The 27,440-nt window shown below is 45.2% G+C and overlaps 1 protein-coding gene across 1 annotated transcript in view; it reads right to left on the bottom strand.

The window, feature by feature from the left end:
• The window catches only part of LOC145412529 (uncharacterized), a 124,034-nt gene extending 96,959 nt beyond the window's left edge, over positions 1-27,075 (bottom strand). Inside the window, exon 1 of the mRNA XM_080282424.1 lies at positions 26,178-27,075. Within this exon, the coding sequence (XP_080138550.1) occupies positions 26,178-27,075 (898 nt within the window). The remainder of the gene's footprint in view (positions 1-26,177) is intronic.
• Positions 27,076-27,440: the final 365 nt, after the last annotated feature.

Below are 27,440 nucleotides of genomic sequence, written 5' to 3'. Positions count from 1 at the left end.
TCCCCGAGGGTGCCACAGGAAATGATTGATTGATTGATTGATTTATCTTGTTTATACTCGTTCATCACATTTTCATCTCGTTTTTTCATCATGCATGGCTTATTAATTCTCCCCATTATTATCTTGTTTTTTTAATGTTTTGTTTTTACCACACACTTTCTTCCTGTGAGCTTTAAGAATTCTCATCTATGTTTTTCCCCGTTTCTTTCGTCGCTTTCTTTCAATTAGTTTCCTGTGTGGCGATGTTTGCTACTCATAATCTTGGGTTGCCTTTGTTTACCGCCGTGATAGGAAAACTTTGTCCCTCTGCAGGCTGGATCAGTGGGGAGTCTCGGCCAGCCACACGCCTCTCAGTCTCCTCTTTACCACATCAGCCTCGGGACGTGTTTTTTACATGTATTCTCTCGACCTCCAGCCGATTTTATTCAGCGTAGGGATCTCTCTCTCTCTCTCTCTCTCTCTCTCTCTCTTAGCGTGGAGGTTGATGCTGGCTGCCCTTCGTCTAATCCCTCCAGTTTGGACAATATCTCCCTAGCTTAAAAAGAAATAAGAAAAAAAAAAAAAAGCCGAAATAGGAATAATAATGTAAAAAAGATGTGTTCGAGTCAGAGGAATTAATCACTAACTTATTTTTGTCTCAGCCAAGAATTTAAATGTTTCCCTTTTAATCGTATAAACTAAAAAAAGAAAAAAAATGTTAAATCATTGCCCAGGCCACCCAAATAACTCCCTCCCCAACTAGCTTAGCAAAATTCCCCTGTCGAACTTATCTCGCTTGAAAGTTCCCACGAAAGAAAAAAAACGCAAAAAAGAAGAAAAGTTGTTGAGAAAAGTCATGGTTGGCGGGTCCGAGTGTGGGGTAATATGGTGGCGCTGAGGGAGCCGGGATCAACAACTTGGGGATAACAAACACTACTTCCCGAGCCCCCCTGACCCCTCCATTCCCCCCTGACCCCACCATACCGTCCCTTACCCCACCATACTGTCCCTTATCTTACCCCTCCTCCATTCCTCTCCACACTGCATACCTCTCTACACCCCATACCCCTTTCCAGTTCCAGCCACAACCCTGCACCTCTCCCTTTCACCTCCTTTCCGGTGGACCAGATTCGAATTCCGACTAGGGTAGGGACAGACCTAGCCTATATTCAGTATGTATGGTGGGTGTTCGCGCCAAAGTGGTGACATGCGGAGGTGTATGATATGTAGGAGGACAGCTGGGCCTCAGGAAACAGGTTGTGAAGCTCATGATCAGAGTCGGACACACACACACAAATTTCCTTCACCCAACCCCTAATTTCTCTTCAGTCCCTCACACTCCCCACCTCCCTCCGTCTCTAAGCCCAATTCCTTCCCCCTTGCCCTTTCCCTTGCCTTGCCTCTACGCTCTTGCTTCCTGCTCTTTTAATCTGGGCCTCCTGCTGCCCCTCCGTTCTCTTCTGTTTTACTCTCCCTTGGGTCTCCTTCTGCTCCACTTTTCCCCATTCTCTCTCTCTCTCTCTCTCTCTCTCTCTCTCTCTCTCTCTCTCTCTCTCGATAGTTAGATATTATTACTTTCCATTCTTTACCTTCTCCTACCTCCTACATACGTAGAGTACTCATCTTCCATTTTCCTTATACTACCTTCTTTGTCCTCTTCCTTCCTTTCCCTTGCCATTTTCCGACGTTTTCTTTTGTTTTTCCTCACTTTCCCTACCCTATTGCAGTTTTCTTCTCTTTCCCTTCTCCTGCCCCTACCCTCTTTTTTTTCCTCATGTTTCCTTTTCTTTCTCACCACTTTTTTACAACCTTCCCTTCCGCTTTCTTCACACTCAGTATTATTGTCTTTTCCCCCCGTTTACATACCTACTGCTCTTCTCATTTTCCGTTTTCCTCTTCGTTCTTCCAACCCTCTTTCTTTTTCCTCTTCCCTTTCCCTACCCTCTTTCTTTTTCCTCTTCCCTCTCCCTACCCTCTTTCTTTTTCCTCCTCTATCTCCTTGTCTTCTTGTTTTTTCTTCCTGCCTTCCCTTTCTCCACCCTAACTCTTCTTTGTTGCTTTAATCTTTCCATACCTCTTGTGCTCCACTTTTTCTTGCTCCTCTCTTTCCGTTCCCCGCCTCCTACTTGCCTCTCTTCCCCAGCTTCCCATTCTTAAACCTGCTTTTTTCTCTTCCACAACCTCACTTTCTTCGTAACATAATCTTTTTCTATGTCGCCACTTTGTAACCTTTTTCCCCTTCCCCTTTTCCGCCCCTTCTTTCCCCCTTTTCCTTACCCTCCTTCCCATCTTTTTTCCCCTCATCTTCCCTTCTTCCTCCCCTTCCCCTCCCTTCTTCCTCCCCTTCCCTTCCCTTCTCGGTTCGCCAACAAGCCAGGCGACTCTTCCTCAAGACAGGTTCGTGAAATTGGCATTAAAACTTGTGTGGGAACGAGAGGTCGACCCCCATAAAAGCTGGTTGGTCTCCCCAGTCCCCTCTTCCCCCTTCCCTCTTCCCCACCTCCCCTTCCCCCTTCCCCACCTCCCCTTCCCCCTTCCCCTTTCTCCCTCATCTTCCTCTAACCCTTCCTCTTCCTACCTTCATTGCCCCAACCCTTTCCCTTCTTCCCTTCCTCTCCCCCACCCTCTCCCCACCCTTTCTCTTCATCTTCTCTTCTCCATCTTTCTTCTCCTCCCCTCCCATCCCCTCCCCTTTCTCTCGTCTCAGGCTGCCTTTTCTCCCTATTTTACCCATTCTTCCCATCCCACACACTTCCCCTCTCCATCTCCCTCCTCCCTTCGCCTCTCCTTCCTTCCCAGCCCACACACTTCCCTACCGTCCACATACTTCCATTTATCCACATATACCCGTACACCCATTCCTGCCACTCCCACTCATAATTCCACTTCATCCCTCCCTCTCATGCCCAATGTACATCTCTTTTTCTTTCATACCATACATTCCTTAATTTCCTACACACAATCCCTGTTCCCCTTCCACCCCATTACATTCTCCCTTCCTCTTTCGCGTCCTCCTCTTCTCCCCTCCCTTCCCACACGCTCCTCTTTCTCCCACAGCAAATCCCTTCGCCTCACCCTGTACACACTCACTTTCCTCCCACATACGATGTTCATTACTCGCTCCCAGTCAGCTTCCCCCTTTTCTCTCTGACACTCCACTTTTCCCTCCCTTTTCATATTCTCTCTCTCTCTCTCTCTCTCTCTCTCTCTCTCTCACCACCTCATCGTCCCCCGAACTTTTCCTTTTTCCTCTCTTTTTCCTATCCTCGTCTGGCCGTGGCAATCACCTCCTTATGCCCAATTGTAGCCAAACTTACGCCATTCCTTTATATATATATTTCCACTACCACCACCTCCCTCCTCTCTCCTCCCTCCTGCCTGTTCCATCGAATCCCAGAACTTTTGTCCCCCAGCGAGGTGTCTATGGGCTTGTTAGTTGTGACCTTTCGTTCCTCCTTGTTTTCTACCCTTTCCTTTCTCTTTTTCCTTTGGGGGAGGAGGGGAGATGGGTGTTAGTGGACGAGGAGACGAGAGAAGATGGTGTGTGTGTGTGTGTGTGTGTGTGTGTGTGTGTGTGTGTAGTATGTTTTATTTTTCTCTTTCATTCTTCATTTTTGGAATAGGGAGAAATGGAGGTGTCGATCGTAGAGGAGGAGACGGGAGAAAAAAGGGGCAAAATTCTTGTTATTCCGCTTTTCTTGTTTGTCAGGGTGTGTTTGTGGGTTGTATATATATTTTTTTATTTCCTCTTACTCGTGTTTTGCTTTGAATGACTTTGTTTTCTTTATTTCCAGTTCTTCTCTTTGGATTTATTTTCACGCTTCTTTTTACTTTCGAACCAGCCTCATCCAGATCCCCCTATTTCGAACTATTTCTTGTCATACTTAACTGTTCCAGCTCCCCTTCTCCTGCTCATCCACAAACACTCGCTCTTACCCCATTCACATCCTTACTTCACTCCACACTCCCGTATCCCCCCCATCCACATCTTGCCCATCACCTCACCCACATCCTCTCATACTTCACTCCACACCCATGTTTCCCTGATCTGTCATTCCCATCCACACTAACACTTCACCTTTGTCGCATCCCCCCACATCACTCCACACACTCGATCCTTCTGTTTGTCCCTCCTCGTCAACTTTTCTCCGTTTATCCTGTTTCCGTACCTCCCTGTGCTTCCTCTGCCATGTACTTCCTCTTATCTCCTCTCCTTCATATTCCTCCTTCATAATCACCCTTTCCCCTCCCCACACCTCCCTAGCTCATCCTTCCACATTCATATCTTTCTTGGTCTTCCTCTTCCCTACTTCTCTCTGACTGCTTCCCTCCCGATTCTAAATTTCGGCCTCCTCCCGTCTCCTCGTTCTTGCCTACCTACACTTCATCTCCCTTCCCTTCCTCCCACTTCATCTCACCCTTCACCATCTGTCCCCATCGCATTCTCCCTTCTCTCCCTCTCTCCTCCCTTTTTTCCATCACATTTCCCTCCAGTCCTTCTCCTTTTTCTCCCCCTCAGTCACTCTGTGCGCCATCCTTCCCCCTTTCCTTTTCCTTTCACTCATTTTCGCCTCCCTCCTAGATATTGCCACTTTTCCCTGTACCACATCCTGCCTTCTCTCTTCTTCCGTTCCCTCTCTCACCTCCGTTTCACTCACCCTCGCTTTTTTCTCCGCCCCATCCTTCCCCACCTTTCCTCCTCCCCTCTCCTACTCCCCCAGCAGCTGTCATAATGGAGGCGACCTAAGGAGCTTCGCCAGTATCGACACAAGGGCCACTAAGTCACTGGTGTTTTGGTCCTCCTGTCGACATCTTTCCACTCGGCTGTCCCCCTCCCCCAGTACCCTTGTCTCCCCTCCCCCCTCCCCAATTCTCTCCCTCATTCCGTCTCTACCCCCCTCCCGCCCCATAACCCTGCTTCCTTGTTTCCTTCCCTCCTCCTCATTCCTCATCCACTCCCTCCCCCCTCCCCTTCTTCTTTCCTTGTGTCTCCTCCCTCATTGCCATCGCTTTGTCTCCATTTGGTCTATCCGTTCCTCGTCGTCCTTGTCCCTTACCATTCGTCCTCTCCTTGCCCCTCCTCCATTGTCTCCCATCTCTTTCCCCCATCTCTTGTCACCCTCCCTTCCCCTTATCTCTTCTCCCCTCCCTTCCCCTCATTCATTATCTTTGCACCCCTATTTCTTCTCTGTTCTCCCCACCACCTTCCTCTTCCTCATCCCCTCCCTTCCCTGTTCTCGTGTCTCTTACCTCATTGCCATTTCCTTGACTCCTCCTCCATCCCTAAATCTTCCACATCTCAATCTTTCTCCCTCCCCTCCCTTCCCCTACGATACACGAATAACTCCTTTACATGTCATTTTCATGTCTCCCATCTTCTCTTCCCGTCTTTTTATATCCCTCCATTCCTTGCCGCCATCTTCCTTTCTGTCCATTTTTCTCTCTTGTTCTTTCCCTCATGCCTCTCCCCTTCATCCCCTTCTTCTTATCTCATTCCTCCCACATTCTTTCATTCCTTGATTTTTTTCCCTTCTGCCAGTTTTTTCCTAATATCTCTCCTTATTCTTTTTCTTCCTTTATCGTTCTTCCTCTTCACAATTCCTTTTTTTTTTTATCTTCTCACTTTTCCATCTTACGTCGTTGTCTTCCCATCGTTTCTGTTCTTCCTTCTCTCTCCCTCATTCTCTTCGCCATACCCTTATCTCTCTCTCTCTCTCTCTCTCTCTCTCTCTCTCTCTCTCTCTCTCACCGTACCCCCGCCTAAGTTGAAATGTACGAGATAATTAGAACGGGTTTATAACAAGAGAAGCGAGAGTATGGTGCTCTCTCTCTCTCTCTCTCTCTCTCTCTCTCACACACACACACACACACACACACACACACACACACACACACACACACACACACACACACACACACACACACACACACACACACACAGTTTATATACCCATCATGTCGCTTTTCCATCCTCTCGCCTTTTCCCCATCCCTCCTCCGACTTCCCTTCCTCCTCCCGTTTTCTTATTCCTCCCGTCTTCCTTCTCCATCTCTCCCTCTTGCCTTCCCTCGTTCACTTCCTTTCCCTCCCTCTTTCTTTCGCTCCCTACGTTTCCTCCCATTCTTCTCCAATCCTCCTCCATTCTCTCCCAGTTACCCTCAGTCCCTCTTTATTCTTCTCTACCCTTCTATCCCCCTGTCTTTCTCTTCTACCTTCGTCTCTTTTCATCATTCCTGTTTCTCTTTGTCTCTGTCTCTCTCTGTCTCTGTCTCTCTGTCTCTCTGTCTCTCTCTCTTTCTCTCTAACTTTCTCTTTCTCTTTCTCCTTCGCCCCCTCTTCCTTCTCCCCCAGCCCTTTCTCCTCCTGCCTTCCTCCTCGGCCAGCTGTCAGATTCAGGGTAATGGAAACATGTGTTATATTTTATGCTCGCAGTTTTGAGTTTGTTGCTCTTGTTTTCAGCCCACCCCAACCCCAGGCCGGGAGGTGCGGCTTAATTATGGTTATTTACTGGCGGCGGGTGGTGGGGCAGATTGAGATGCTGGCTGAGGAAGATGCCGAGGAAGACCGAGGAAGAGAGGGCTTGGGAAGTAACCGTAGGAAGAAAAAAAAAATGGAGCTGAGGGAGATGAGGGAGGGGGGAGATAAGGAAGACTTGAGATGCTGACCGAGAAAGATGCCGAGGAAGACAGGGCTTGGGAAGTAACCGAAGGAAGAAAAAAAAAAGGGAGCTGAGGGAGGAGGGAGATAAGGGAGCTGAAATGCTGGAGGAAGAAGACAGGGATGCCGATGAATACTGAGGAAGAGAGGGCTTGAGAAATAAAGTAGCTGAAGGAAGAAAAAGAAAATTGAGATGAGGGAGGAGGGAGATGAGGAAGATTGAGATGCTGGCCGAGGAATATGCCGGGAAATATTGAAGAAGAGAAGGCTTGCGAAATAAAAGTAACTGAAGGGGGAGGAAAAAGAAGTAATGAAGACGAAGCGGACAAAAGAAGAAGATAAGGAACTGAAGGAGACGAAGGTGGAAGGATAGGGAGAAGAGAGAGACTTGTTGAGAAATACTGAGGAAGTGAGGGCTTGTGAAATAAAGATGTTGAAGGAGGAAGAGGGGGAGGAGGTGAGGGAGATAAGGGAGGAGGGAGGTGAGGGAAACTGGAGGAAGGGATGCGGAGGAATACTGAGGAAAAGACGACTTAAGAAATAAAGTATCTGGAGGAGGAGGAGGAAATAATAAAGACGAAACAGACGGAAAAAGACGGCGAGGGGCTGGAGAGTAGGGTGGAGGGAGAGTGGGGTGCTAGAAGAGGGGGAGAGGGATTGGTGAGGAGGAATACTGTGGAAGAGAATTCTTAGGAAGCAGAACAGCTAAAAGAGAAACAAGAGGGGGAGCTGAGGGAGACAGGGAGGAGGGAGGTGAGGGAGACTTAACATGCTGGCGGAGGGGGGTAAGAGGAATACAGAGGAAAGGAAAGCATAGGGAATAATTAGCTGAAGGAGGGACAGGAAGAGGAGGAGAGAAAGGACGAGGAAACTGGGGGAGATGAGGAAGGAAACTGTGATGCTGAGGGAGAAAGAAGAGGGGGATGCAGAGAAATACACACAGGAGTTGGCTTGAGAAATAAGTTTATGAAAAAAGAGCTAGAAGAGTAGGAGGATGAGGAGGAGGTGTGGGAGACGAGAGGGGAGGGAGATTTGTTGAAAGAGGGGTAAGAGCGAGATGCGAAGGAAGACTGAGAAGAAAGTTTAGAAAGTAGTGACATGAAGGTGGGGAGAGGGAGAAGGGAGATGAGATGATGGAAGAGGGAGACGAGGAAGATACTGAAGAATGTTATGGATGAGAAGTTGAAGTACACTGAACAAAAGCATATGAAGAATGATAAAAGAGGAGGAGCTGAGGGATGCAGTGGTGGTAAAGGGGATTGTGATGCTGAAAGGGGGGTCTAGAGGGAGATATGGAGGAGGAATACAGACGAAGAGGAACCTTAGGACGTCTAATAAGAGGAGTCCAAGAAGAAAGACGATGAGAAACAGTTGAGGGAAAAGTGGGATCATTGCAGAGGGAGACTGAGATGGTAGAGGTGAGGAAAAACTGTGATGCAGAGGCATTTGTAGGAGATGCAGAGGAATATTGAGAAAAAAAAAAAAGACGTTGAGTAAATGAAGTCAGAGGAGGAAGAGGAGGATTGTGAGGAACTGAATGAAGGCGATTTTATTTGGTTCAGGAGAGAGGTTAAGATTTGTAGGGGTTAAATATTACATCTTTCATTAATTTTTCCATAACTGACAAGATAAATATATGAAGAAACGTTGCCGAACTCATGAGGGTAAGGGAAAGTTAAGTATAAAGTGCGAAGAAGGACAGGGAGTTGACGATAGGAGAAGGGCGAGTAGGAATATGATATTGGCAAAGAAGAATAAGAGGAGGCAAATTCCGCTTAAATAGGACTAAGATCGTATGAATTGTCGTGCTTCTATCTTTGCTCTTAATTTCTGAACTAATTCAAAACGATGGCTCCTTATTTTACTCCAGCTGGCCATTCCTGAAAACTATTCAACGTAAGAAAGGTCTGTGGTAGTGAAGGAAAGATGAAGGGAAGATCTTATCTCTCCACTTAAAAGCTGACTAATATCAGTGAAAAGGACCGGCACGTCATCCGATTGAGGGCGTTAGGACTGTGTAATATATTGTTAATGCATAGGTACGGTATTAATGAGTTTACATACGAGTTTGTGTGTGTGTGTGTGTGTGTGTGTACGCACGCGTTCTAGTTTTGCTTTCGAAGTCCCAGCCTTAAAGTGGAATTGCGAAAACGTTTGAAATTTGTTTAACGAGGAGAAGAGCAATAGGAAGCCGTTCCTGATAAGGGAGAGAGAGAGAGAGAGAGAGAGAGAATGTTATGAAGCAAGCGAAAAGATTTACAGGTTTCATATATATATATATATATATATATATATATATATATATATATATATATATATATACTGTACTGTATACAGTATATGCACACCTGCATGTATAACTGTCTACCTACCTGCCTCCCGAATGCCTGTCTGCCTGTCTTTGTCTATCTATCTGCCTATATATATATATATATATATATATATATATATATATATATATATATATATATATATATATATATCTGCCTGTCTTTATCTATCTGTCTGTATACTTATATACTGTATATGTCTGTCTGTCTGTTTGTCTGTGCCCATATCTGTCTAGCTATATATATTTCTCTGTCGATTCTTTTATCTAACCAGCCTTCTGTCTGTCTGTTTATCTGTTTCTAGCTGTGTGTCCTTCTCTCATTCAGCCATGCCGTGTTCTCATGTCGCATTGCTTCTCGGGTCCCACGCTTCAGCACAACAAGTTTCCTCCTCCTCCTCCTCCCTCCGACCTCTTGCGTCTTGTTCTGCCCTCGTTGGCCATTTCGGATTCCGTGTCCCGTTTTCTGTGTGGCATTTTATGTCGTGTGTGTGTGTGTGTGTGTGTGTGCATAGTTTTTATTTTTTGTGTGTTTGTAACGTGTTCTAGTTATGTTTTCTTATTTTTCCTTCTGTTATTTTTCCTGTTTTAATTGACTTTTTTTCTTTTTTTGCTGCATATCTTGTAGTTTCATATTGCTTTAGTTTGTCTCATGTAGTCATCTCAGTCTGTGGAATTGCTTTTTTTTTTTTTTTAATTGCTCCTATCTTTGTAGCTTAGGTCTTTTATTTAATGACTAATTTATCGGTCGTATTGTGTGTCTTTTCTTGTGTCTCTGACTTTTTGACTTAATCTCTTTCAGTTGAGGACGTTCATTATATTTAATCCTTGCTATCTTGGGACGATTTTTATTTGGATTACTGTATATATATTCTTAAACAGGAGGCGTGAAATAGACACATAAACAGAAACAAAATTTCTAATACCAGGAGAATAAAATCGTCTGATGCAAGAATCGTGATGGGGCTGAGTTGCACGCCTCCTCGTTCCTGCAACATTATTCTTGTATAATCGTTATTCTCTTCATTACGGTGGCGTCTTTAATAACTTATTCATCCCATTGTGGAACGAATTTATTTAGGTTACGAGAGCTCCCTCATAATTGTTTTTGTGGTCCCAGGCTTATCTGAAACGTAAACCCAGTGGATTGCAGGCTTAATTTGTCTTTCTGCAATCCACAATCCTTCTTTCGGGGGACAGGAGAGTAGTTGAGGAACGTTTATGTAACCAGGCTGTTGATCTGCCCAGTTACACCAATGCCACCACGTTAAGGCGTCTCTCTGCAGCACAGCTCTCTGGTAACGAAGCGAATAATCCGTATTAATTATCTAACCCCTCCAGTTTTAAGTCTCTCATAAGCTTAACAAAATCGTCTAGAGATACTTTACCAGAGACAGGATGGAAAAACAGTTCTCGTATCGAAGGGGTTATTAGGTTTGGTTGTTTTTGTGCACTGTTTTCGTTTGGTTGTCAGTGCCTCCTGTTAGAGACATGGGATGCCCACGTGTTTCGTTCTCGCTATTTTCTGTGTTTTTATCTGTTTCTGTCTGTCTGTTTCTCAACCAGTCATCATCTTTGTAAATGTCTCTGTTTTTGTGTGTCTGTTGCCTGCGTGTCTGTATCCGTTTATATCTATTTCTGTGTATTTTATGCCTATTTATTTATCTTTACATATTTACGGTATCATCTTGTCCCATTGCGTTCCAGTCTTCCGACCATTTCCTATGTTACTTGACTCTGTGTACTGATAATAGTGCTTTAACGGGAGCCTATGCATTTGTGTCTGTCTATGATTGTCTAATTCCGTATCTCTTATCTGTCTGTCTGTGTATGTGTCTGCGGGTCACTCACTCACCTTTCTGTCTATGAGTCCGTTTGTCAGTCTGTCCGTTTCTCTGTCTGCTCTCTCATCCATTTCCCGTGTTATTTTAGTGTGTATAATGTTGATGGTATTTTAGTTCGTTTGTCTGTGGCAGTGACGGGATAGGGTTTGTGTGGGGGTTAGGTCTGTCTGTCTGCCTGTCTATCTCTGTCCGTCTGTCTACCCCTCCATCCATTTCCAGAGTTACTTTGGTGTGTGTAATGGTAATGGTGTTTCAGCTGGTGTGTCTGTGGCGGTGACGGGGTGGGGGGAAGGGAGAGCGGTAACAGATGGCACCCCAGGGCTTCAGCTGGTGAAATAAGGGGCCGCTCGTGGATCACCCATTTCACGCTGAAGTTAATTTGGCTTTTCTGCGGAGCTCCCAACACCACCCCCACTACCTCCTCCCCCCTCCCACTACCACCATCCCCTCCAGTACTCCTCCACAACCCCCACCACCACCCGCTTTTCTCCACCCTCTCCCACCCTAATTCGCTCTTACTGTCCCCTCTCTCACCTCCTTCCACTCCTCTCACCTCCTTCCACTCCTCTCACCTCATCTCTCTATTTTCTCTTTTTTTCCTTTCCTCTCATCCTCTGTTCCATCCCAGCATTTCTCTCTCTCTCTCTCTCTCTCTCTCTCTGCTGCTTCCCTCCTTCCTCCTCTCCTTTTCCACCCCGTTGCCTCGCTTCCTTCCTTCCTTCCCTTCTCCTCATCCAGTTAGTCATATCTTTCTCCTCACTTCCTATGAGAGAGAGAGAGAGAGAATCGCGCCACAGTTATAACGTGAAGGATGTCTTACCCTTTTCGTCCCCCACACTCTCCTACAAGTATTCTAATTAAGCATCCCACCCGCCCCCACCTTCTATTTTACTCCCTTCGCGCACGGCTTAAAACTTTCAACGACGCTGCAAATGTATGATGTAAGTTTTCGTATTTAAGGGTCGGTGGAGGAGGCGGGCTGGCGAAGGGGGTTGGAGGGCGTTAAGTAATTTCTGATTAATCCTCTTGCGTAACCCCGGCAGTTGTGCTAAGAATGTGTGGCTGGTGCTGTGCTAATGTGGGGTGAGGGAGGTGGAAAGAGGGTGGAGAGGGAAACCAAACCTTACCATACCACTGTCTGCTTTAGTTGTCCTCTGTTTCATCGTCTTTGCCTTGTATCTCTCCTTCCTTCCTAACTCCCCTGTGACTTTCCCTTTTAATCAGTGGCAAATTCTGTTTATAGCAAATAGTACAGAGTTTTGTTATTGTTGGGACGAAAGCATCAATGTGGGGAGCTGTAATCGATTTTTTTTTTTTTTTTTCATTAAACAGAAGAGAATTTCGGCCTTGTAGGAAACTTGTAAATTGTGGTGAGAGCGAAATCGATGACTAATTATCTTTGTAGTTTACAGTAGAGTTTGGGGGCTTGTCCGAGTGAAACTTGTAAACGTTATTTAATTATTTTACCAGACCTCTTATGCTGTCACACATCTGCACCTGGAAATGTTATGAGTCTCTTGGAAAGAAAAAATAATTCTGTTCACCGCCTGAAGCTATGGACGGATTTCATGTTGTAGCTACCACCATGCTTTTTTTTTTTTTTTTTTCCTTGGAAGACGCCTTTGGGTTGAAAATTGAATGAATATAGCGTATAGGAGAGGGGAAAAAATAGACGCCTGGTTCTAGGAATAGCTACATAAAAAAAGGGGGATTTGGTGTTCATTTTGTTGAGAAAGTGATTGTATTTTCAGTGGCATCCTGTTATAGTTCATTCATCGTATATTGGCCCAGATTTTCGTCCTTTTGCAGGTAACTTCACGCAACTCGGTGGCTTGATAAGACGGTGCTATTTTGGCTCGATATTCCTGTGGTGGAATTTTTGTGTGTTTGTGTGATTATCATCATATTCGTGTACTAAATACTGTTGTTACAATGCAGCATTCTTTGTGGAGAGATCGTAGGTCTGGTCCAAATGAAAGTAAGAAGAGTGTAATCCCTTACAAATTCATTTGCTTGGTCGGACTTTAAAGAATTTAGACTAATGGCCAACGAGAAGTCAGTTTTATTTTTTTTTTTTTTTGTACCGTGACCACGTATGTTTATTCTTTCTTATACGAAAGTATTTAATAGAGGCTGTTTCAGACCTCTTCATTGCAGGAGGCCTTCAATCACGTGAATAAAATTGTCTTGTAGTAAGATAAAAGCGTCATCATGTTGAACGGTATAGGAGATTCTGGTCAATTCCCTTACGTGGCAGACACACAGGAGGGCGAGCGATCTTTAATGCCTGGAAGGATGCACCGGGTAGAAGAAAATTAACCCTTTAAATCCGATGGTGTTTTAAAATTGGTTAATTCTTGCCAGCTCGACCATTTTATTCAACTGTGGGAAACGCTGTTGCGAAAGAATAAATGAAATCTGCCTGTTATAGCCTACAGAATATATCAAAACCTTGTAGATCCTAAAACCTCCCCAAAGCTGAATAAAACCCCGACTGAGACAACAACAATACAGTATAGAGCACGGGGTGAAGGGGTGAGTGGAGCAGCTCTCTCGCAAAGCGCTGAGGTAATTTTTAACCAACTTCTCAAATTGCTTACTGAGATTGTAGTAAACTCATGTAACTCGGGGACGTCTAATCAAAGATGATTTATAATTTTTAGCGTTAGTCTGAAGGAAATATGAATGTACCAGAATTGAATGAGTTAAAACCTCACAGCAAAGATGATCTAAGCTAAATGTCGCCAGTTAGCGGGGGGGGGGGGGGAAGAAAAAAAAAAGGACTTCCTAAACATGAAGGGGAAAAATGCACGCAATTTTGGTGGGAGATTTTGTTGTGTGTCTCCAACCTCAAATCCCCGCAGTAGCCTACAATTAGTCCCAGTTTTAATCGTCTGTCATCATCAAGAATATAGAGTAAAACGACGTCCTAGAACTGAAGAGATTGACTGTGCCACATTTGCCTGGTGAATTTATTGTGCATTCTCGACCACAAATTCCTCAGTAATAATCACCCAGCAGTAGCAAGAAAAAAATATCCAAGAAGTGAAAGGGTGAGGGTGAATATACGTCCGGTAATTCCGCCTGGGGAAATTGTTGAGTGAAATTGAAGGAAATTGTTGTATACCCGCAACCACACATTCCTCCCCAATTTCCCCTCAGTTTTTCCCCATTCGACCCCTCGGCTACAAGTTCCCTAACATAATACCATTACTGAGCAACATCAATTCAGCTCCCGGAGAAAGTCTTTGGCGAAGCGAGCAAAAATTAGGTCACCTCTTGAATTGATAGCCAATTGTCTGGGCGGCCGCGGGATTTTGGGGCCAACGACAGGGGGACATAGGGGCGATAATGCTGTGGTTGGGATAGGTTTCTTGGTTACCCCCCTTCCCTGCCCCCTCGTTTGCCCCTCCTAGTGTTTCTCTCTCTTTCTATCTCTCTCTCTCTCTCTCTCCTTCATGCTTACTGAGCACCAGTCTTACTGCTTTCTACCTTCTTTCACCAGCTTTACTCCCCTCCTCCTCACCACCATCTCCTCCCTCATCCCCCCTGCCTTGCTCCTCTCTACCTTCCCCTCCACGAATTCTTCCTCCTTCTCCTTCTCCTCGTGTTCTCCACCTCCATCGCCACTCCCAAACCCCCATTCCTTTCTCCATGATCAATATGCTTCCTTCTATACATTTCCTTCCCCAGCTCTAGACCCGCTTTCTTACTTCCCCTCTCATTCCCCCTCTTTCCTCCACCCACTTCCCGTTCCCCTCCCCCGTCCGACTTTCATTCCCCCTCCTCCCTTCCTCTCCCCTCTCCCCGTCCCCTCCCCATCTCCCCGTCCCCTCCCCCTCTCCCCAGCCCTCCTCGTGCCCTTTATGCGTGGCGTCTGGTGTAGTGTAGAGGGCCACTTGCCACTATAATGCCCGCCCCACCGCCAGTCGCCTCTCGCCTTAATCACCCTCGTTACCTGCCATGAAAGACACACCGGCGATTACAGCACCGTTAAGGGGATCCATGCCCTTGTTACGGTTCATCCCTCTCACGTCGCCCTGTCTTGAGTGTGTGTGTGTTTTTGTCGTGCCCTGCCTGGCTTCATGGTTGTTTTCTTTCTCGGTCTCGATATTTTTGGTGTTTTCCGTTGCTGATTTCGTTCTCGTCTCTCCTTTCTTCTCTTTTCATCTTGATCTCGTACCCCCCCATCTGTCTGTCTGTCTGTCTGTCTCTCTCTCTCTCTCTCTCTCTCTCTCTCTCTCTACGTGTGTGTGTGTGTGTGTGTGTGTGTGTGTGTGTGTGTGTGTGTGTGTGTGTTAGCTTCTGCATCCTTGTTCTTCGTTAATATTCCTTGCATCCAGTAGTTCTTTCCCCTGTCCATCCTCACTTTTTCTGACCTATTTTCCACTTCTCTCCCCTTCTTCCTGGAGATCTCTCTTCCTCTTCTTCACCCTTCGCTTTATCAGATTTATTCCCTTTAATATTCACATCCCTCTGCACAGCCATTATTACTTTTTGCCTCAGTGCCCTCTCTCCTTCTGCTTAGATATGTTCTCAGTTTTCTCCTTTCACGAGTCCTTCATTTCCTCTTAGTCTTCTCTTCCTCTCCTTTTCTTTATTTGACAAGGTATCTTCTAAGTCCGTCTGTTTTTCACGTATATTGTATTTACTCCTTAGGCTACGTGATTCCTACAGTTACTCTTCCATCTTCTCTTCCTTATCCTACGTCCAGTTTTAATCATGGTATCGTCTCTTCCATACTCATCGTCTTTCTTTTCCACTTTTTCTTTCTCACTTTTCTCCAGTCTTCTTCTTCTCTCCTTCCTCCATTTTGCCTCTTCCCTTGACCTCGTCAGTTTTCCTTCCCCTCCTCCGACCCTTCTTCTCTCCTCTTTCCCGCTTTTTCCTTTACTCCAGCATGTCATTTTCCCTCTTCTCCACCCTTTTCTTATTTCACTCTCCCTCATCCTTATCCCCGCTCTATGTCACGACCGCGCCGCTCAGAATACCCCCTCTGCCCATGCCCTCTTTTCTTCCTTTACACCTCTTCCTTCGCCATTGTCATTCTCCCCACCTGCATTCCTTTTCTTTCCACCTCTCCTCCGTATATTCTTTCTCTCTGTTCTCTTTCCCATTCTTCCTCTCATCCCCATTTCCCTCATCCCTCTACCCCATCAAATCCTTATCTTCTCCACATAACTCCTCTTCGACACCCTCTCTGTTACTCCATCGCCATCTCCTTGTTCTCCCCTTCATCAGTCTTTTCATCTCATCCTCTCTAGCCTGCTTATCTTCCTTCTCCTTTCTCGTCTTTCTTATCATCTCTTCCTCCTCCTCCTCTCCTGCCCGTCACCTTTGCCTCATTCCTTCCCCGTCATCCTCGTGCCTCATCCCTTCCCCCGTCTTCCCCGTGCCCTATCAATTCTTGCCGTGGGTTTTACAGTGACTCCCGTTAAGATGGCTAATTGGATCTGCAGGATATGACACTGAGGGACGCTGGCCACTTACTACCACCTTTCTTAAGTCTTCACGTTGCTCTCCCCTGCCCTCTTTCACAGTCTTACGAAAGTCTTGTTTTTCGTCCTGGTCTTGCCCCTCCTCCCCCCTTTCAGAGTCTTCTATTGCTCTTACTCTTTGTCACTGACTACCACTCTTACCACTCTTCTTAGTCTTTACGTTGCTGTCTCCTGCCCTCTTTCAAAGTCTTACGAAAGTGTTGTTTTCGGCTTAGTCTTGCTTCTCCTGCCCCCATTCAGAGTCTGTTTTTGCCCTTACTCTTGGTCTTGCTAACTTTGTCTTTCACGTTTTTGCCTCAGACTTTTCATTTATTTTATTTTTTTTTTATATCCTGATTGTTTTATAATTCACATGGACATTATTAACCGCTTCAATACGGTGATATATTTTTATAGCTTGTTCTTGCCGCCTCCAGACGATTTTATTATATGGATATCTTATACTGAACAGGTTAATGTATACTCTTATCAAACCCCTCCATTAAAAGAAAAATCACCGTAAGCAGAAAAATATCGTCTGAGTAAGAATACGATGAAAAATACAATGAATAAAGTGACCAAACCTTGAGACTTTCCTAGACATCATATGTTATCAATTTGTTTATTTTATTTTTCCCTTAAATACATGATAGGAAAATTAAAGTGTGGTCTCTCTGCCCTTTCTTCTTTCACTTTAACCCGACGTAAAATTACCGTCTATCCACCTTGAATGCTGAGGTGTAACATTAAATTAATAGTAGAATGTGGTGCTAATCACGAAGAAGTATTTTGGAAAGGATGTAGGGTCGTAGTATTGTCTTCTTCTAGCACTGAGCTGCGGAAGGTGGGCTGCGAATGAACGAAATTCTCCGCCAAGTTAAGTGAATCGACTAAAGTTATGTAAAGAGAGAGAGTCTACTCATTTCCGATCCTCACAGGTGTTCTGAAATTGACCCTTATATATTCTCACCTGCACCTTCCCCCTCTGAAGTTGTTCCCCTCGTTCAGCCATTCTATAATTTTTCTACCTTCGCCCTTCAGCTTCTACTCCTCTAACTTTAAATTCTTACACCTTGTACTCCTGTTTCCTTCCGGGTATTACAGTGTTATTACTCCCTCTGCCTACATTATATCTTCCTGTCTTTCTGTTGCCACTCTTCTCGTACTTTTGTTATGTGCTTCTTGTTCTTGCAGTTCTTCCAGTCTTTCGTGAGTGTATAGGTGTTATTTTCCTCTTAATTCCTTGCACTTTTCGTGTTACGGCTTTTAAGTTTTTTGGTCAGTCATATCTCGTCTGCTGTTCATTTTCTTTACACACTTTCCTGACCCCTTCGCCCTTTCCAAGATACGCGGATAAGTGATGATGATGATGATGATGATGATGATAATGATGATGATGAGATGATGATGATGATGATAGAGAGAGAGAGAGAGAGAGAGAGAGAGGACTATTGTTAGGGCCATAAGACATCCCAAACTCCCTGCTCCCGGCAATTTAATGGGCCTTCAGGGCACCGGTTTAGGAAGGAAGTGGGGGAAAGGGAAGGGGGTCTAAGGGAGGAAGTAGACGGCGCAGAAGTAGAAAGGGGGAGGAGGAGAAAGAGGGGGAGAGAATGAGAAAAGTGGAGATGGCTTGGGAGGAAAAGGAGCCTTGGTATGGGAGGAGGGGACAGGGAGAGGAGTGGAGGGTTGAGGGGGGTGAGGTGGTGTAGGTAAAGAGGAAGTAAAAAAAGGGAAGCAGAAAAAGGGAAAGAAGTTGGGAGGGAAAGAGGAGCCAATCTGGAGGAAAGTAAGTCTTAGTAAGAGGGCGGAGGAGGAAACTAAATGGGCGAGGAGGGAAAAACAGAAAGATTGGGAGGGTGGGTAAGATTTGAGAGAAAAGGGAGTATTGGTAAGGGAGAAAGATACTGGAGGAGGGGGTAAGGTTTTGGAGGGTCATATATCATTGAGGAAGAAATGGAGGAGGGGAAAAAGGAGAAAGACTGGGGGGGGGGGGAAATGGGGAGAGCTTCGGGGAGGAGGAGTCTTTGTATGGAAATTGATTCTTGGGGAAAAAAAGGAAGTCGAACAAAAAGGGAGGAGAGACAATACAAATGAGGAAGACTAGAGAAAAGGGGAAATCTTAGAAAGGAAAATGATAACTGGGAAGAGTATTTAGACGTGGGAAAAAAAAAGGAGTGGAAGGGAATGAGAGTGAGAGTGATGATGATGTAGGAGGACTGGGGAGAAGTGGGAGTAGCTGGAAATAAGTATTGGGAAGAAAATTGGTGAATAAGGAAGAAAAGAAATATTGAAGAAATGAAATTGGGAGAAAAGTATAGAATTGGGAGGAGAGGCAAAGTCTGGTAAAAGTAGGAGAATTGCAAAGTAAAGAAAATGACAGGAGGAAAATAAAGAGCTGGTAGGAAAAGAAATATTAAGAAAAATAAAACCAGGATAAATACTAAAACTAGGAAGAGAAGCAAGGTGTGATAAAACTAGAAAGACTGCAAAATAAAGATGAGAAAAATGAAGTTCTGGGAGGAACAAAAAATAGAGAAAGCTGAATTTAGGAGAAAAACTTAAATTGAGCAAAGAACAGAGGTCGGAAAATAAGAGAATTGTGAAGAAAAGAGAGGGATGGGAGAGAAAATGAAGCTTCTTGAAGGACTGGGGAAAACGAGGAAAAATAGGAGGATGAGAAATTCAGAAGGGAAGTAAGTTGTGGTTATAAAAAGAAAGGAAAGTTAGGAGTGTGTGTAGATTGGTAAAAAGAATAATTTTGTGGAGGAATATGGAAGAGAGAGAGAGAGAGAGAGAGAGAGAGAGAGAGAGAGAGATGGAAAGAGGTAGGAGGGAGGTGGGGTGATGGGAGAAGGAGGGAGGAGAAGCTGGGGTAGGAGTCAAGAGGACGCGGGGGCGAAAAAGGAAGAAAAAAATGTAGAGTTCCAGCGAGCCTCTGACAAGCAGACTAATTTTCCAGGCCGTTAGTCTCTTGTCCGCCACAACTCATCTTGCCCTCGCTCCAGGACCACGGGGAGGGGGGTGAGAAGGAAGAAGATGGAGTTGTAGGAAGAGAGGAAGATGATGGAGAGGGGGAATGGAGATGAAAGGGAAGAAGGAAGAGGAAGAAGTTGTAGAAGAAAGAAGGAAAGTGGACAAAGAAAGGAGATGAAAGGAAAGGAGAAGGGAAAGGAGGAAGTTCAAGGAAGAAAGGAAGAAGATGAAGAAAAGAGAGGGAAAGAAATGAAAAGGAAGGAGAAGGGAGAGGAGGTAGTTGTACGATGAAAGGATGAAGATGGAAAAAGTAAAGGAAAGGAGGGGAAAGGGAAGGTGAAGAAGAGGGAGAATGGAGAGGAAGGAGTTGTATGGAGAAAAGAAAATGGTGGCAAAGGAAGGGGGAAGAGAGATAGGAAAGGGAACACGAAGAAGGAAAGGGAGAAGGAAGGGAGAGTTGAAGTATGAAAAGAAGGTAGGAATAGAAGGGGAAGGGGAGGGGAAATGGAACTGGGAGGAGATGGGAGAGGGGGGAGATGTGGGAAGAAAAGAAAAAATGGAAAAGAAAAGGAGAGAGGAAAAAGGGAAATGAAAAAGAGTAACAGAACAGGAGGAGGAAGTAAGGAGGAGTCATAGGAAGAAGAATGTGGGAAAAGGAGAAGGAGCACGAAGAGAAAGTATCATTATAGAAGAAGAATTGTCGTTGGAAGGTGGTAGATGGTGAGGGGAGAGATGGAAAAAGGGAATAGGAATGGAAGCACGAGGCAAGAGGGACGAAATTACATGGACAGAGAGAAAGAGAAGAGGTGGGCTGCAAGAGATGAAGTTTAGAGGGAAATGAAGGAGTAGCAAGAAGTAGGAGCAGGAGAAGAGAGAAAATGTTTAAAGGAAAGGAGAGGAACTGTCAGGAACTGGAGGAAAGAGGGGAATTAATGGTTATAAGAGAAGTGGGATAATATATCGTAGAAGTTGAGGAGGAGGAGTACCAGGAGAAAGGTAAAGTTCAAGGGGAGAGTAAGAAAGAAGGGAAAGATAGTTTATGTTGGGGGAAGAAAAGTTTTAGGAAGAGAAGGAGGCGGAGTAGTGTGGTCAAATGGAATTTTATTTGGAGCAAATTGAAAGGGGAAACAACAGTGTTAGGAAGGCGGTGGGGAAAGAAAAGAAAACATATAAACTGCTAGACAGCAAGACAAGAAGTCACAGGAGAATGGGAAAGAAGGGCATCAGGCGTAAGATTGTAACAAGAAGAGGGTAAGACTAAGTGAAAGGTACAATAACGTGAACGGGGAAGAAAAGAGGCAAGAGGTGTTGGAAGTGGGCAGAAATGGAGGGAGTTAAAGGAGGAGTGGAGGGCGTTATTCTTATCCTTGTTGCATTCAGTTTATTAGGCTTTCAAATAGAGAAGCCACCTTACCGAAAGTGTGTCAAAGTCCTGTTCGAAAACTCTCTTCTGTGGTAAATGATATCGTCTTTAAATAGCAAGAAGAGAAAGGAAACTATTGAAAGGGCCAGCCGCGACAGGAGCATTAGGCAGCAGATACAAAGCACCTGGGTAGTAAAGAAACGAAGGAACAGCAGGAAGACAGCAAATCGTGTGAAAGCAGAAGACCCTTGCCAGTAGGGAACGCAAAATTCATAATAAGAGTGGATAGAGAAGAAATTTCAAGACAGTAGGAAGAGAAAAGGGAAGTTAGAGTGGAAGAAGAGGTGTTGAGAGAAATTTAAGACCGGTGGGAGAGGTGTAAAGAGAAAATATCGTCTGTCAAAGAGGTGTAAAGTGAATATAAAACCTGTAGAAGAGTTGTTAAAAGAAATGTAAGATATTTCGTTGGAGAGGTGTGAAAAGTATATGATCTGTCGAAGTGGTGTAAAGAGAAATCTTTTTGTATGTGGATAAGATGTAAAATGAAAATAAGCTTTGTAGTAAAAGTGTAAGGAGAAATGTAAGATCTTTGCAGGAGGTGTAAAAAATATTGATCTGTAAAATTAGTAGGAGAATGTAAGATCTGTAAACGAGGTGAAAAGAGGAAGATAATATTATGGCCTATAGATGAGGGGGTAAAAAAGAAATATTAAATCTGCAGTAAGAGAGGAAAGGAAACCGAAATAGACGAAAATATGGATGGGACGGGGAGATGATGATAAAGAGAGGGAAGCCATGGAAAGAGGGGTTGAAAAATTCGTAGAAGATGGAGAGTGAAACCGTAGAAGAGAGAACGAGGTGAAGGAAGGTCGGAAGAAAGCAGGTGTACGATTGAGAGAGAGAGAGAGAGAGAGAGAGAGAGAGAGAGAGAGAGAGAGAGGATCTAATATTATTCCTTTCACAGTCACAGCTCTTTAAATCTAATAAAGTGTCGTAGGATCATTGATGGTAATACTGTCACCGTTAACTCATTCATGGTCTCGACATTAGCATTCCATTCCAGCCAGCGTCAGACAGTTTTATATAGCTGAAAGTAAGTCTCGGAACCCTGGGAGTGTTGAGCAGTTAGGAGAAAGGAAGAGAGAGAGAGGTTAACTTATAAGCGAAGAAACTGGTTATGAAAAAATTGCTCGAGGGAAAAAAAAAGAGGAAGAGGAAGAAGAAAAAAAAGGAGGAGCTGGAATGGAAGCCAACCAGACAGAAGTAGGAAATTAAAGGAAGAAGTGGCAGTGAAAGAAAGCAAGAGGAAAGAATGGGCTGCAAAATTGGCAAGAAGAGAAGGAGAGAAGGGAAAATGGAGGGTAAGCCGACGGGAGGAGAAAATTAAACGAAGTAGCAGTAAAAGAAAGATGGAAAAAGAAAAAGTTCCAAAATTTCTTAAAGAAGATGGGGAAGGGATACATAAGACACAGACGTAAAAGTAAGGAGTAATGAAGAAGAAGGGGCAGTGAACGTAACCTGGTGGAAAGAAAGGGTTAAATACTGGTCTGGAAAGGTGAGAACGTGGCCATAAGAAAAGGGAGAAATGAGGCAGAAGGGAAGAAGTAAACGAAGAGGGAAGAAAAAGTGAAAGTGAAAAAACAACAGAATAAACAGAAGAGAGAGAGAAAGGAATAAGTAAGCGAAAAAGAAGTGACAGAGAAGAAGCTGAAGAATAGGGTATAAAAACTTGCGTGTATGAGCTGCAGAACAGGTGGTCGAATAAGAGGAGGTGGAGGAGAGACGCGGTAGGAGGTTAAGCGGAAAGAAAGGAGGAAAAGACAGAGAGGTAAGAAGTAAACGAAGAAAAAAGTGCCCCTGAGAAAAACCCAGAGGAAAGAAAGGGTTTGAAAATTGCGTGAATAAGATGGGAAAGAGGGGGACGAGTAAGAGCCCACCCCGACCCTGCCACCACCATGCCTCACCTAATTACAGCCTAAATCTGGAGACGCGGTAGGGGAGGCAGGCAGGGAGGGAGAGAAGGAGGAAAGGAAGGTAAGGGAAGGAAGGAGGGAGGCAAAGTAAAGGAGGGAGTGAAGCAGTGAGGGAAGAAAAGAATTAGAGGGAGGGATGAGGAGATGCAATTAATGGACTAGGGATGAGGAAGGGAGAGACGAAAAGAGGAGGTATGGAAGGGAGGTGGAAAGATCAAGGAGGGAGATGGGGGGGATGGAATGTAACAAAGAAAGAGAGGACAACAAAGAATGGAAAATACGGATAAAGAGAAAAGATAAGGAAAGGTGGAAGGTAACACGGATGTACAGTAAGAGGGGAAAGAAAGGATGGAACGGAGGGAGGGGATGAAGGAAAGGTACGGAAATGGCAGGTATGAGGTAAACAATAAGGAAAAGTAAGAGAAGGAGGGAGAGAGGAAAGTTAAGAGAAGAAAGATGTGTATGGTAAGGGAGGAAGGAAAAGTAAAAAAAGATTATTGCAAATTAGAGGGATGAGGTGTAAACAAGTGGAAAAGATTAGGTAGACATGGGTGAGAAGTGAGAGAGAAAAGGAAAGGCATGTATAAGGGAATGGAGGAGGAAAGGTGAGGGAAGATGGAGCTTAGAGGTAAGAGTAAAACTGGAGACAAGTTAGAGAGAGAGAGAGAGAGAGAAGTTGGAGGGTTGAAAAAAATGCTGTTAAGGGAAGGAAGGAGTTAAAAGAGGACTGGAAAGTGATAAGGGTGATAAAAGATGGGGAAACGGATGAAGAAGAATGAAGGGGAAGCGAGAAGGAAGGATTGTGGGAGAAAGTAGGGATGAGTGGATGAGAAGTGATACGGGAACAAATGAAAAAACTGAAAAGTAAGGAAGGGAAAGCTGTTAATATAAAAGTGAGGAAACCAAATAGAGAGAGGAACGAAGAGAGGATGGATAGGAAGAGAGGTGCTATATCAAGGGAGAGAAGGGTGAAACAGAAGCAAGGAAAGAGTTGCGTAAAGACAGGTAATATGAAGCAGAGAAAGAGAAAGAGAGAGAGAATATTTATACCTTCCAAAACTGCTTATCCAGTTCATACGTCCAAACCAGTCATACTGCCTCCTTCTGTCAGTGTATTCCTAGCAGCTCAATCGTCGCAGCTTTATATCAACCTCGCCTCTGCTCAGTATCATAATTGACGTTCCTGGTAGTCTTCAAGTGGTGATCTCCCAAGTGCCCTCATTATGAAGCCTTAATAAACTCCTGGGAGACGGTAATTATAAGGACATGATTAAGGCCGCGGGAGAAATGAGCGAGAGAGAGGGAGAGGTCATTCACCTTCCCAGCTACTCCAGGGCGTGAATATTAATAGTTCTGGTCTTAATGTGTTGGAAGAGATCATCATCATCATATCATCACCGAAATTAATCATCATCATCATCATCGTGTGTCTGTCCACCTGTCTACACGGAATTATCATCATCGTCATCATCATCATCATCTTCGTGTGTTTACCCAGCTTTTGCCCCAAAATGGAACCAAATTTATATTCTCCACCGTCAGAAATTGCCGTGGATTGTTTTAGCACACAGTTAAGAACACGTTTTGATAACCCTTGTATTAGCATTTATTCCTCTTTATATATTGGCTCACCCCACCTTGCTATACTGATGCTATAACGATTTCTGTAATACCCGAGTGGCTTTAAACGCGTACACACACACACACACACACACACACACACACACACACACACACACACACACACACACACACACACACACACACACACACACACACACACACACACACACACACACACACACACACACACACACACACACACACACACACACACACACACACACACACACACACACACACACACACACACACACACACACACACACACACACACACACACACACACACACACACACACACACACACGATTCTCTCTCTCTCTCTCTCTCTCTCTCTCTCTCTCTCACACACACACACACACACACACACACACACAAGTATTAATAATGATAATGGACACACGTAGAGTATATTAGCTATCGAAGGAGAGGACGGGCCGGGCAGGAGGGAGCGACCGCATTCCCAGTCACGCTTGGGATTACCCCACCTGACAGAATAATGGATATTTATCTCTTTCACGACCCCATCCACGATTCACCACCATTAGACGCGGAGGGGAAGGGCAGGAGGAGGTGGGGGGAAGTGGGGGTCTTGTTGGAGGGGGGTGTAAGTGGGGAAAGGTAGGGATGTACTCGTATGTAGGGTGGGAAAGGTGTGTGTGTGTGGGAGGAGGTGGGGTTGTAGGAATATATGTATGTGAGGGGAGGTTTGTTTGTAGGATGTATGTAGGGCCTATAGTGAAAGGACGTTAGGTAAGGAAGTACGTGTGGGTGAGTATTGTTGGAGGATGTGTAATTGGAGGTATAATGTTTTGTGGGAATGAATGTGGAGGGAGGTCTGTTTCAAGGATACGGTACTTAAATAGACAAGAGACAGTTTGTAGGGAAATGTGAACGTGTGGGGGAGTCAAGTTGGAGGATATTAAGTGGGGTATGAGGTTTTGTTGGAATGTATGTGGAGACGGAGGTCTGTTTGGAGGTTCTGTAAATGAGGAGAGAACCTTTTGTAGGAAAATTTGCACGAGTTGGAGGGTGTGTAATTGGGTATATGAGATTTTGTGGGATTGTATGCAGGGGGAGGTCTATTTGGAGGATACAAAAATGGGGAAATATGGAGGGTGGAGGTTTGTAGGAAAGCGTTTAAGGGAGTGTGTGTAGCTGAGGAATGAAGGTTTTGTAGGAAAGTATGGAAACTAGTGGTAGGGGGATATTGTTGCAGATTATGTAAGTGAGGAAAGGAGATTTTGTAGGCAAGGGTGTTTGGAGGAGTGATCTCTTTGGAGAGTACTTAGTAGGAAATTAAGATGGGAAAGTATGTAGAACGTGGGAGGGGGATCTTGTTGGAGGGAAAGAATGGGAGTGAGGTTTTGTAGGAGAATATATACTCTGCTGGGGGTGTTAGAGGTTATGTACAGCAGCCTAATTGAAGGGAGGAAGGTTCGTAGGGAAGTAGGCTATTTAGGGAGGGGAGAGGTGTTATTGGAAGGAAGTTTGTAGAGAAGTTTGTAATTGGGCGTTAGATGTTTTTGGTTTACCTGGGAAATACAAATATGCAGTTTAGGTTTCTTATGTTAGAATAGCTTCCTTGTTTCCCTTTTTAATTATTTCATTTCCACCCCTTCCTACTCATCCATTTTATTTCGTCCTTTTTGCCTTTTTTCTCTCCTCTCTTCTGTCGGCTGTTCCTTCGCTTGAAATTTTCCACACCTAATGATGTGCTGTAAATCACTTAACGATATGGGTACACACTGTATATTGCTTGACACGGTAGGCATTAAAAATAAATCCTGGGATATCGCTGCTGGAGGTGTAGGAGGTATTACGAACAGTTAACAGTGGAAGTTCTCATACAAGTGACTCTGACTGGCTGCCTGACAAAGTTTGGTCATAGAAAGAAATTAGTGAGCCAAGTTAGGGTAGTGTGGAAGGTGAAAGCAGTATCAGGTGGCGGACTTACCGGTATGTGTGCGCTGGTGGGCCTTGAGGTGCGAGGACTTTGTGTAGACTTTCTTGCAGCCAGGGAAGAGACACTTGTGGACGCGTCGCTTGGCGTCTGGGGAAGCGTCTGCCGCCCTAGGGTGAACACCGACACTGACGCCGCGCACGCCGAGGGTGAGGCTACTGCTGCCGCTGGTGCTGCTGGCCTTGAGCGGCAGGGAGGTGGTGAAAGAGATGTACTTTGGCACTTGTGAGCGGGCGTGCACCTTTAGCAGCGCCGGCGTGTGCGACACCGGCGACGTCTCTGGGGATGACGGCGGCGTCAGCGTCGCGATGTTCGGCGCAGACTTGGCCGTCAACAGCTTCGCCGCGCCGAAGAAGGAAGTGCTGGAACTGCGCCGCGCGCTGCTGTCCAGCCTCGTGTCCGTGACCATGTCTTCTGACGACGCCCAGGACATGAGGGAGCGGCCGCGCGTGGGGCTCTCGTCGCCCATGCTGCCGGGCGCATCCAGCTCGCCCTCCAGCGAGGCTAACGAGGAGGCGGACGAGGACGAGGACACAGAGACTGAGTCCAGGGAGCGCTCAGAACCGCAGAGGTCATCCTGACTGAGGGGGTCATCCAGGTCCTCCAGCGGCTCATCCTTCACGTTGACAACGTCGTCGTCGCAGGAAAGGCGATCCTGGGGTTCCCGCTTGATGTTGAGCTCGCCATTGAGTGCCTCAGCCTTGACCTTCACTAGGAGGCGGGAGCTGCGACCCTTGACGCTACGCCCCAGCTTGGTGTAGAAGCTCACCGTGGGCTGCGCGGTTGAGTCGCACTCATCGTAGATCGCCGTCCATGGCGTATCGCCCTCGCAACCGCTCAGTTTCCGTCCGCAGCCTTTCACCCTTGGCTCGTCCTTCAGGTAGCGATCCATCTCGTAGCAGTTCTGTGGAAGGAGAATTGCTGAGTTAGAGTTATAGGCAATGCAGCCAATACCACTGTATCTATGTCTTATCCATCTCAGTCTATCTGTATCTATATACCTTCTTATCTATCTCAGTGTATCTGTCTATCTGTGTGTTAATTTTTAGAATTCGCTTCATGCATATGACCTGTAACTGTACAGTATATGGGCATGTTTTCAGTTGTTTTAGTCAATTGCTCTCTCTCTATTTGCTTTCCACCCCACCTTAGCATCAGTCTCGCGTTGTGTTACTGTCACTGGTAAATGCCTTGTTCATTGTGTCTTTAGCTAAAAAGTGTCTTGAAATTCCCACCTTTTGTCCTACACAGGCTAAA

This window comes from Coenobita brevimanus, chromosome 93 (assembly GCF_032717465.1).
Source record: "Coenobita brevimanus isolate Jiangsu-jjx chromosome 93, ASM3271746v2, whole genome shotgun sequence".
NCBI classification, from domain to species: Eukaryota; Metazoa; Arthropoda; class Malacostraca; order Decapoda; family Coenobitidae; genus Coenobita; species Coenobita brevimanus.
The sequence above is the reverse complement of the archived record's forward strand: the minus strand, read 5'-3'. Positions and strand labels throughout refer to the sequence as shown.